Here is a 12,371-nt window from a genome sequence, read left to right as displayed (position 1 = left end):
CTACTTAGTGTTGCACAGGTGTGTGTCTGTGAGAGTGTGATTTAAATCGGACAAAAACTGCTTTTGGGAATGTCCTTGTTTGTAAAAATGGTATAACAATAAAGTATAGATACTTTTTAAATTGTGATTTTTAAATTTAATTTAAGGCAAGACCGGTCGACCAGCTGTGCGTTAAGTTACAATTTAGCCTAGTTACGACGTAAATGGACACTAAGTTGCATCTTACGCATTACTAAATAATTTTGCGTTGCACCATTAAACTTAGTTTCATCGTAACTCGCACGTACTTTCACCCCCCATCTACAGCGCCACTCTATGCACTTCGTGTTGCGCGTGCCAGATGAAATAATAAATGAATAGCATTTCTTTTTTTATTGATCCTTATTTATTTCAGTTAGTCTCTGAATGTTATTTACACATGTGACCCTGGACAAAAAAAATAGCTTACATATAAACTAATGTTATTATTGTTTCGTTTTTAATGGAAACTTGTTTTTACCGTAAGTATATGTGACCCTGGAGCACAAAACCAGTCTTAAGTCGCTGGGGTATATTTGTAGCAGTAGCCAAAAATACATTGCATGGGTCAAAATGATTGATTTTTCTTTTATGCCAAAAATCATTAGGAAATTAAGTAAAGTTCATGTTCCATGAAGATTTTTTGTAAAATTCCTACTGTAAACATATCAAAATGTAATTTTTGATTTGTAATATGCATTGTTAAGAACCTAATTTGGACAACTTTAAAGGTGATTTTCTCAGTATTTTTGATTTTTTTGCATCCTCAGATTTCTGATTTCAAATAGCTGTATCTCAGCCAAATATTGTCCTATCCTAACAAACCATACATCAATGGAAAGCTTATTTATTGAGCTTTCATGTGATGTATAAATCTCAGTTTTGTCAAATTTAACCTTATGACTGGTTTTGTGGTCCAGGGTCACATATGTGAGGCAAAAGAAGTTAGAATGAAGGATAAATTACAATTCATAGCATTTAAGTTCTGCTCGCGTATTTTAAGGTTTCTATTGGATTTAGTGTAAACGTCATATTATGAGACTACGCATTCCTTTAAGCAGAGCTAAGTCCTGCCTTACAAACAACTGGTGCAACCAAATAATGCATAGATTTAGTTACAAACTAGCTAGTAGTTACTAAGCCTCTAGTGTGGACTTTACGTTCCAATTTAAGTAAGAACTTATGAATGGCTGGTGCAACCCTACCCAGGTGAATAGGGTCAAAAAAAAACTAATAGTTATCACCTTGTTTACCCAGTTGATTGATTACGCTGATAATTGCAAACTTTTTTGTTTTACAAGCTTTCTAAAATTTTTGGTTAAATATGCAAATGGAGCCATTGTTTAATGAAATATGTGCTCATTTGCATACATTTCTAGTGAAAGAATCTAAACACTGGATGAAGTCAGTTTCAAAATTCTTTTTTTTTTTTTTTTTATTTTTTTTTATACATATTAGAGTCAAATGTTTTTACAGAGGCAAGCTTCTTTAATTCAGAAAAAATTTAGAAAACAATATTTTTTTAAATTTGTGGAGGGAATAAAATGTTATATAAAATCAAGCAAATTATATCTGAACAAATCCCTCTGTTAAAACCTTCAGGATATAGACAGGAATAAAAATGCAAAGTTTGGTGTGTGTAAGAGCTACTGAAGTGGAGATTTATAGCTCAGTTTGAGAAACAGTCTTAAAAATCTGTATTGTAATTGAAGTCTGTTGACGCAAGTAGATAAAGTGCTATAAAAGAAACACTTAACAGTGTCTTTTGAATGTTTTATGAAAAAGCAAAAAGCCTAAAATCTCAAACTTGACAGGTGCATGAAAAACCTGTTTTTGCCTGCACTGTCTCCAATTAAAAAAAATAATATATATATTTTTTAAGAAATTCATTAAAAGTGCATAAGGTTTTCTGATAGGGTTAGTGTGTCTTTGTGATTATTTGTTAAATGTACTAGCAAATTCTACACTTGATTTATATTAATTTGAAGTTTTTAATTTTGAATTAATTTATTTTAATTTTAAATTTTAGTTATTAAACTAAATAATTGTAAATAACTAAATGAAAATAAGAAATGTTGCTATGTTTTCTAATTTATATTTTTTATTGACTTATAAATTTTATTTATTTATAAACTTAAGTAACTAAATAAAATGTTGCTGTTTTCTTTTTTTTTTTAGATATTTTAGTTTATTTATTTATTTTATTTTAAATTTTAGTCATTAAACTAAATTTACTAAATGAAAATGAGAAATGTTGCTGTTTTCTTTTTTATATATTTTAGCTTTATTTATTTTTTATTTGAAATTTTAGTCATTAAACTAAATTTACTAAATGAAAATGAGAAATGTTGCCATGTTTTCTTTTTTATATATTTTAGTTTTTTTATTTATTTATATTTATTTATTTTTTAAATGTCATTTAATAAACTAAATGAAAGTTATTACCTAAATAAAAATGAGAAATGTTTCTTTTGGTATATTTTATATAAATATATTTGATAGCACTTTATCTATCTTATCTTTGTGTCAAAAGATTACAATACATATTTCTAAAGGCCATTTTCTCAAAATGAGTTTTTTCTCCTACACTGAGCCATAAAACTCCACTTCAGTAGCACTTACACACACCACACTTGACAACCTTCAGGATATAGTCAGGAATAAGATTTTTACAGAGATTTGTTCATATATAATTTGCTTGATTATATACAGCATTTTATTCCCCCCCAAAATTGTAAAATATTTACAAAAATGCAGTCTCTCCACTTAAAAAAAAATATTTTCTTTTTTAAAAATAATTAAATGTGCATAAGGTTTTCTGTTAGGGTTAGTGTGCCTTTGTAATTATTTGTGAAATGTACTAGCAATTTCAAGTGTTTCTACCTCCTAATTTGAAGTTTTTTTGAATGAGTGGTAGTTTTGACTCATCGTCTGTGCTGTTGTTGGTCACTGACGCTCCTGTGGTGTGTGTTTGAACAGGGCAGGTTCCGGAGGACGAGGAGGACGAGGAGGAAGAGCGTGCTCCGGAGCGCACCTGTGCCGTGGCCAAACCGGTGTGTGTGAACGGGACGGAGTCGGCCGCGCTGAAACCCAAATCCGAGCGGCGCTCCAGCTCTTCCTCCAACCCCTCCAGGAAGGGCGTCTCCGCCGCCAGCAAGATCCGCAAACTTTCCACCTGCAAGCAGCAATGACCCCCTGCAGCTGCTGCACTGCACACCTGCGCCTCCTCTGTACAGGTGAGACACAGCTGCTCTCATCACACACTCGGACATCGGATTATATTTATTTTATATTATGTTTTGGAAAGAAGTCTCTTCTGCTCACCAAAGCTGCATTTATTTGATCAAAAATACTGTAAAATTGTGAAACATTATGACAGTTTAAAATAGACATTTTCTATGTGATTGCTGTTCAAATGTAATATTTCTGTGATCAAAGCTGATTTTTCAGCATCATTACTCCAGTCTTCAGTGTCACATGATGCTTCAGAAATCATTCTAATATGCTGATTTCCTGCATTTATTTGATTAAAAGTACAGTAAACTTTTTGAAATAATATTAGAATTTAATACAGCTGTTTTCTATGTGAATATCTTTTAAAATATAATTTATTTCTGTGATCAAAGCTGAATTTTCAGCATCATTACTCTAGTCTTCAGTGTCACTTGATCCTTCAGAAATCATTCTAATATGCTGCTTTCCAGCTTTTTTTTATATTTGTTGTGAACAGTGCTAATAATCAGAAATGTTTCTTGAGCAGCAATGATGCTGAAAATTCAGCTTTGATCACAGCAATCAATTACACTACTGCTCAAAAGTTATTGATTGATAAGATTTGTTTATGTTTTAGTCTCTTCTGCTCATCAAGGCTGCATTTATTTGATAAAATACAGGAAAAAACAATAATACTGCAAAATATTATTACAGTATAAAACAATGGTTTTTATTTTTAAAATACGTTAAACTATCATTTATTCTAGTGACGCAAAGCTGAATTTTCACAAGCTGTTACTCATATGAGCCTTCAGAAATCATTCTAATATGCTGATTTATTATTAGAATTATCAATGTTGGAAACAGCAAGTATTTTTCGGAAGAATCTGTGATGACTTGCAAGTCAAAAGAACGGCATTTGTTCAAAATCTAAATCTTTTCTAACAATGTAAATCTATGCTATCACTTTTTATTAATTTAACACATCCTTGCTAAATAAAACTATTAATTTCTTTTGGGGGAAAATAAAAGAAAGAACAAATGCCCCCAACGTTTTAAACAGTAGTTGTTAGTAAATCTTTAAACCTTTATTTTAAATAAATGCTGTTTTTTTTTTTTTTTTTTTTTACCTTTTATTGATCAAAGAACGAAAAAAAAAAGTATCACAGGTTACAAAAAAATGAACTGTTTTCAACATAGATAATAAATCAGCATATTAGAATGATTTCTGAAGGATCATGTGACACTATAGACTGCAGTAATGATGCTGAAAAATTCAATTTTTATTACAGATATAAATTAAATTTGAGTGTATATTAATATAGAAAAACATTGTTTTAGATCATAATAATATTTCACAATATTAAAAAAATTTTCTGTATTTTTAATCCAATGAAAACAGCTTTGATGAACAAACTTTTTTTTTTTCTTTTTAGTCTTACCAATCCCAAACTTTTGAGCAGTAATGTACATTTGAACAGATATTCACATAGAAAACAGCCGTTTCAAATTGTAGTAATATTTCATGTATTATTGTATTTTTAATCAAATAAATGCAGCTTTGGTGAGCAGAACTGAAATTTTCAAAAATCGTATTTATTCCGAGCATGGGAGCAGTAGTGTGTTCCATGAGCTGAACTGTCCTCCGATGAATCTCAGGATGATCAGTGTTATCCAGAGACAGGAAGTGTGTGTGTTCAGGGTGGGGTTCCTCTGATGCTGATGAGATGCCGCAGTGAATGCGATGACTCAGTCTCTCTCCATCGCATCATCCTCTCTCTCTCTCTCTCTCTCTCTCTCTCTCTCTCTCTCTCTCTCTCTCTCTCTCTCTCTGTGTGTCTCTGATGGAGCGAGTGACTCAGACTCTTCTCTCTCTGCGTCCGTCTATATTTAGTGCTTTCATCTTCAGCTCTGCTCGATTGGATGCAGTTGGATGGAAACCTGTTTACACTTTCATCTCGCAACATGCGGAAATTGGAAATGCATATGCATCAAATCACATCGTGTAACGAGAACGCCACATAATGAATCTAAAGCAGATCTCGCTGATGTTTACAGCCGAGTGAGATGACCAATGAGTAGTTATATTGATACAATATAATATTTTTATAATCATATTTTCATATATATATATATATATATATATACTAAAAACAATAAAAACATGTCAGTAGCCAAACATATTATTTTGAAATATATTTTACTTTTTATTTTTGACACTAATGGTACTCCATACCTCAAAATGATCCAAATATTAAAACAAATGATATTTTAAAGTATATTCAAATAAAATTGTTTTTTTTTTTATTGCAATATTTTTTTATGTATTGGAACTTTGATGAGCATAAAATACTTTTTTTTTTTACTGAATACTGAATTTTTCCCCCCAGTTTTTATATATTTTATAAATGTATTTATATATTTTCACTTTACAGTAAAATGTTTCCATAATATTTTCACTACTATTCTGTTTGACTACAATTAATGTTTTTTTTTATATTTTACAAATGTATCTGTTTTTTCACATTACTGAAAAATATTTGATTGTCAGAGTTTTTCTCTGATTTATGAGTTAACCCATCTTGCAATTTTTTTGCAAGCTACAGATTAAAAAAATATTAAAAAGTGAAATGTTTTATCTCACAGTTGTGACTTTTCTTGCAATTGTGAGTTAACATTTTGCAATTCAGGTTTTTTCTCTTACAATTGTTTATATCGTGCAGTTCTGACTTTTTTGTCACTGAATCTTAAAATAGAATTGTACTAATTTTATTATAAAATATTTTTTAAAGTACTTAATAAAAATATTTCTAAAATAAATAACTATTAAAAATAAACATTTTAATGTATTTAAAAATAAAAGAACAATTTTTACAAATACAAATATTTTTTATAAATAAAATAAAATAGATTTAATTACATAAAATATTTTATAAACACATTTTAACACCATTTTCTATTAAAAAATTTTTTATAACAATTTTGATAAATAAAAAAGATTTCCTTAAATAAAATGTGCTAAAAACTAAAAACAAAATTATAAAAAAATAGATTTTCATTAAAAAAAAAAAGTATAAATATTTAGCTATTGTAATATATAGACAAGAGTTAATTTTGATGCCACATTGACAAGTATCTCTTACTTTTATTTGGTCGAGATGCAACTATTTAAAAATCTAGAATCTGAGGGTGTGAAAAAAATCTAAATATTGAGAAAATCACCTTTAAAGTTGTCCAAATGAAGTTCTTAGCAATGCATATTACTAATCAAAAATTACATTTGATATATTTACAGTAGGGAATTGACAAAATATCTTTATGGAACATGATCTTTACTTAATGTCCTAATGATTTTTGGCATAAAGAAAAATGTATAATTTTGACCCGTACAATGTATTTCTGTCTGTTGTTACAAATATACCCGTGATGCTTAAGACTTTTAAAGAATATTAAAATGTTATTTAAATAAAGTGTAAAACAGAGTTTCAAATGTTGTATAATTAAATATAAAATAGAATCTTAAAATATAATTGTACTAATTTTAATATTAACTAAAAAGTACTTGTTATAACTAAAAATATTTCTAAAATAATATTTTATTTTAATATTTTTACAAATACAAATGTTTTATAAATAAAAAAATTGTAATAAATAAAATTTAAATATTTAATAAATACATTTAACACCATTTTCTATTCATAAGATTTCCACAAATAAAATTTACACCTAATAAATAAAAAATTAACTTTAAACAAAATTATAAATAATTTTTTTATTTAATAAAAAGTACTTGTAATAACTAAAAATATTTATATAATTAAAAATAAATGTTAATATTTAAAAATAATTTTACATCTACAAATGTTTTATAAATAAAAAAAAATTTAATAAATAAAATTTAAATATTTTATAAATACATTTTAACACCATTTTCTATTCATAAGATTTCCACAAATAAAATTTACACCTAATAAATAAAAATTAACTTTAAACAAAATTATAAATAAAAAGTTTTTTATTTAATAAAAAGTACTTGTAATAACTAAAAATATTTATATAATTAAAAATAAATGTTAATATTTAAAAATAATTTTACATCTACAAATGTTTTATGAATAAAATAAATTGTAACAAATTAAATAGAAATATTTTATAAATACATTTTAACACCATTTTCTATTAATAAAAAATTTACACCTAATAAATAAAAATTTACTAAATATGTTTTTCATTAAATAAAATATAAATATTAATCTATTATATAAAGATTGAGTTAATTTTGATGCCACATTGACGTTAAAAAGCAAAGGTAAAGGAAGCAAGCAACTCTTATATCTGGCTGAGACACAACTATTTGAAAATCTAGAATCTGAGGGCGCAAATAAATCAAAATATTGAAAAAAATCACCTTTAAAGTTGTCTGAATGTTCTTAGCCAATCATATTAGTAATGAAGTTTTGATATCAGAAATGAAGTTTTGCTATATTTACAGTAGGAAATGTCCTAAATATCTGCCTGTGTGTGTGTTGTGTGCAGGTTTCTGTTGTTTCCCAGCAGTCAGTACTGAACGCTGTTCCCGACGCACATTTCTGCCGTGACGATGACGATGAACTCAAACACTCAGTGCCAGGACTTTATCTGGAACGGACTGACTTGACTTTGAGAATGCTGTTAAAGAGCGGAGACGTTTCCCACAATCCTCGGATCATCCATTGGGTTTCTGTCCGTTTAGTTTTAGACGTCTTTTAATTTCCAGTGGTGACCTGCAGTTAAACATGCAGATGGTTTGATGTAAAGAGATCACTTCTAATAGAGAGAGATGCTGCAGATGATGATACCAATGTTAAAAACTAAAGTGCATGCTGTGACGCGGACGCCGCAGGACCTTTGGCTTCATTTTCCCCATTTGGTTTGTTTTTCTCCATAAATATTTTTTAAGTATTATTTATATAAAACACATCCCAACTGAAGCTGAGCTCGTGGTCTTTATTTGCACGTGTTTGAATGGAAAAAGGTGATTTTTTTTTTTTTATATATATATTTTTGGAATAAAAACACAAGTAGAATTGCACTGTTTTATCTCTCAACTCAGATTTGGGTTCTCACAGAATTGCAAGGAAAAAGTTTACATCTTGCAATTCAGGGTTTTTTATTATTATTTTTTGTTTGTTTCAGCCACAAAATAAAAAATAAAAAGGGTAGTTGCAATGTTTTATCTCACAGCTGTGACTCTTACAAATGGTTATATTTCACAATTCTTATTTTATCCTCACTATTGTGACTTCCTTGCAATTCTGATCTTATTTTTTTTACAATAGTTAATATTTTGCACTTCTGACCTTTTTTCTCAGTTGTTTTTCTTGCAAATCTGAATTTCTATCTTGCAGTTTTGACTTGTTTTTTCTTATGATTCTGAGTTTATATCTCACAATTATTTTCATCACAATTCTATGTTTGTCTTGCCATTCTGACTTTCTTTTCTTACAAACCTAAATTTATATCTTTTATATTTCACTTTTTCCCTCACAATTCTGTTTGTCTTGCAATTACAACTTTTTTTTTTCTCACATTGGTTAATATTTTGCAATTCTGACTCTTTTTTTTTTGTTTTCTTACTAACCTGAATTTATATCTTGCAGTTTTGACTTTTTTCTTCTTATGATTCTGTTTATATCTCACAATCATTACTTTTTTCCTCACAATTCTGTTAGTCTTGCAATTATGACTTTTTTTTTCTTATAAATCTGAATTTATATCTTGCAATTATGACTTTTTTCTCACAAAGGTTAATATTTTGCACTTCTGACTTTTTAGTTTTTTCTTACAAACCTGAATTTAGAACTTCCAGTTTTGACTTGTCTTATGATTTTGAGTTTATATCTGAGAATTCTGAGTGAATGGTAATTTTTTTTTTTTCAATATTGACTTTTTTTTTTTTATTTATTTTTTTTTTTATATTAATTTGAATTTATATTTTGCAGTTCTGACTTTTTTCTCACAAAGGTTCATATTTAGCAATTTTGACTTTTGTGTTTTCTTACAAATCTGAATTTATATCTTGCAGTTTTCACTTTTTCTTATGATTGAGTTTTTTATCTCTCAGTTCTGAGTTTGACTTTTTTTCTCACAAAGGTTAATATTTTGTAGTTTGAATTTTTTTTTCTTATGATTCTGAGTTTACATCTCACAATTCTGACTTTTTTTTCTCACAAAGGTTAATATTTAGCAAATCAGACTTTTTAGTTTTTTCTTACAAATCTGAATATCTGTCTTGCAGTTTTGACTTTTTTTTTCTTATGATTATAAGTTTATATCTCACAAATTCTGAGTTTTATTTTCACAATATCTTGCAGTTCTGTCATTTTTATCTTATGAATCTGAGTTTATATCTTACAGTTCTGACTTTTTTCCTCAAAGGTTAATATTTTGCACTTCTTTCTTTTTTTTGCACTTTTATGTTTTCTTTCAAACCTGAATTTATATCTTGCAGTTTTCACTTTTTTTTTCTTATGATTCAGATTTTTTTTTTCTCAGTTTGTCTTGCAATTCTGACTTTTTCTCACAAAGGTTCATTTCTTATGGTTCTGAGTTTATATCTCACAATTCTGACTTTTTTTTTCTCTCAGTGGTTTATTTTGCAATTCTGACCCTATTTTTTGCTGTTCTGACTTCTCGCAATTCTATTTTAGAATTTAGACTTTTTTTCTCTGCAAGAAAAAGTCAGCACTGTGAGAAAAATCTGCAGTTGTCTTTTAAATTGTTCTATTCTGTAACAAAAACAGGCCTTTATACGACTGACTGATGCTTAGATGGCTTTTGAGCCACAAATCAAAATGCCAGTCCATCCAGAGACAAAACAACCAGGAATTTTCTAATATTAAAATGCTTTCTTTAACAATTATGAAAATATATAATACTTTACAATGTACATTATTGCATACCTTTATGTTGTTAATACATAAAGGTTTCAAGATTCTCTCATCATTTAACATCATTTGGTTTCAAGTGCACTTTTTCTTCTGTGCAACATGAGGAGGATGAGGCTTTTTGTGACATTTTCTGATGCTTTTTGTCATTTTTGGAATTTGCTGGTGTCTAGAGAGGAGCAGCGTGAGCGTTCTGTTAAACATCTCTATTTGTGCTCTACATACAGAGACATGAAGGTGAGTATGTGATGCAGAATTGTTGTGTTTCTGTGAAGTATCTGTGTGTCATCAGTGTTTCTGCAGGACTGGAGTGTTTTGACGTGTTCAGTGCTGCTCACTGGTTCTGATCCGCTGCTCACATCGCACATGTTTTCCAAAGATCAACTGCGTTGTACAGATGTGATCTATGTGGAAACCATCAGTTTATGAGCAGTGTTGGGCAAAAGTTACTTTTAGAAATGATGCGTTACAATATTGCATTACTCTGGAAAAAGTAACTAACTGTGTTAGTTGCAGCGTTTTCTCACAGTTGTGACTTTTTTTCACAATTCAAGTTAAGATTTTAGCAATTCTCACTTTTGTTCTTACAATTGTTTATATCTTGCAATTCTGAGATTTGTTTCCTCACAATTGTGAGTTTGCTTCTCTGTAAAAAGTAACTAACTGCATTACTTTTGGGGAAAAGTAATGCATTTCATTACTTTTGAGTTAATTTTTGTCATCTGAGCTGGGCTTGCTTATATTTTTAATAACAAAAGACACAAGTTAAATTTTTGGCAACTGCCTTTGTCTCTGCACATAAGATTTTTAGTAAGATTTTTTAAATTTGTAATATGACACCTGACTCCACCCACTAAGGGGAGGAGAAAATATACGATAGAGAAAGAATACAAAAAAAGAGCAGGTGGAACAGATGGGATGGTTATATTGTGCTTAAATGTCATGAAAACAACAGAAGCTGGTTCTTAAAATTGGCCTTCATTAGTATTTTGTGTTATTTGTGAAGACTGACTCAACAGGAAGTGAGGTCATGGTTGTGTTGATGGGCAATTGGAGGTTCTCCAGTATTTTTAGAGCTGCAGGAAGCTCAGTGCATTCCTCTTCTCTTCTGCTGCCGTTTCAAGCCGATCATTTGAAAAAAATCTATGAACGCAGCGAGAGGAAAAGGGCCAGATTATCCAGAATCAGCAGAACGGTGCTGCTCCGTCTCTGGCGTGTGACCTATGACCACTTACACGCCTGTTTCCATGGCAACAAGCCTACTTCCACCGAAAATCACCTTCAGCTCCAGTTTCGTTTAATGTGTTCTTTAGTATTTCATTATATGTGATATCTAGCCGACAGCTTTATGTCCATCGGAGCTTATATTGCTCAAGGCGTTTGTTGCTCAACATGCTTCTATCAGTTTGTTTTTGGAGGTTAAAGGCGTCACTGTGAGCCTTTTTGTTTCCAAACATTTCCAGATTTTTCCAAATACGTGAGTCATTACTGTGTAAAAGCAATCATTTAATTTAAACACACATGTACACGTCTCATTTGCATTGATTTTAGCTGACAATTTAAATCAGTTGACCTGATGTTTTCAGTTTTTCCCTCCAATAATCATGATTTTTACATAAAACCAACAAAAGTACCTTTATTGCAAAGGAATTATAATTAAAAAATGACAAATCAGAGTGATCTAGATGTACACCTATATACAATCACCTACACCTGCCCCGTGTTCTCAATGCTAAACACGATCTGGATGGAATAAATGATACAAGACACATTTATGAGCCTAATAGTTGCACATGTGTGATATGAAGACTGAGATATTGAGCACTGATCATCTTATCATCAATGTTTTCATAACAAGAACTTAGCTGTTCTGGATTCACAAATAACTGCAGATTTAAAACTGAGACTCTCGTCAATGGTGATATGCATTGTGCGATATATATATATACGATCTCTATTAACTATTAAGGTCAATCCATCCACAGGGCCAGATCTCAACCTTCACTGTCTAAAGCACATCACAAAGTGTTCTAGATCTGTTTAAATATGGATGTTCAGTGCTGAGTCTGATTGAGTCTTGAAGCACCAAACGGCTGTAGTTTCACAGTGAACGTTAGTTTGACTGCAGATCTGTGATTCTATGTTTAGTCCCATGAGATGAAGTTATATGAGGGTTTCTATCATTACATCTCAACTCTATTATAGTAACTGTGA

General features: G+C 29.7%; 1 protein-coding gene across 1 annotated transcript in view; it reads left to right on the top strand.

The window, feature by feature from the left end:
- Positions 1-8,293, top strand: part of stk11 (serine/threonine kinase 11) — a 30,033-nt gene extending 21,740 nt beyond the window's left edge. The window contains exons 9-10 of the mRNA XM_073849051.1: positions 2,998-3,254; positions 7,768-8,293. Of these exons, the coding sequence (XP_073705152.1) occupies positions 2,998-3,209 (212 nt within the window). The 3' untranslated portion in view covers positions 3,210-3,254; positions 7,768-8,293. The remainder of the gene's footprint in view (positions 1-2,997; positions 3,255-7,767) is intronic.
- The last annotated feature ends 4,078 nt before the right edge of the window (positions 8,294-12,371 follow it).

The sequence above is a fragment of the Garra rufa genome, chromosome 10 (assembly GCF_049309525.1).
Source record: "Garra rufa chromosome 10, GarRuf1.0, whole genome shotgun sequence".
NCBI classification, from domain to species: domain Eukaryota; kingdom Metazoa; phylum Chordata; class Actinopteri; order Cypriniformes; family Cyprinidae; genus Garra; species Garra rufa.
The sequence above is the reverse complement of the archived record's forward strand: the minus strand, read 5'-3'. Positions and strand labels throughout refer to the sequence as shown.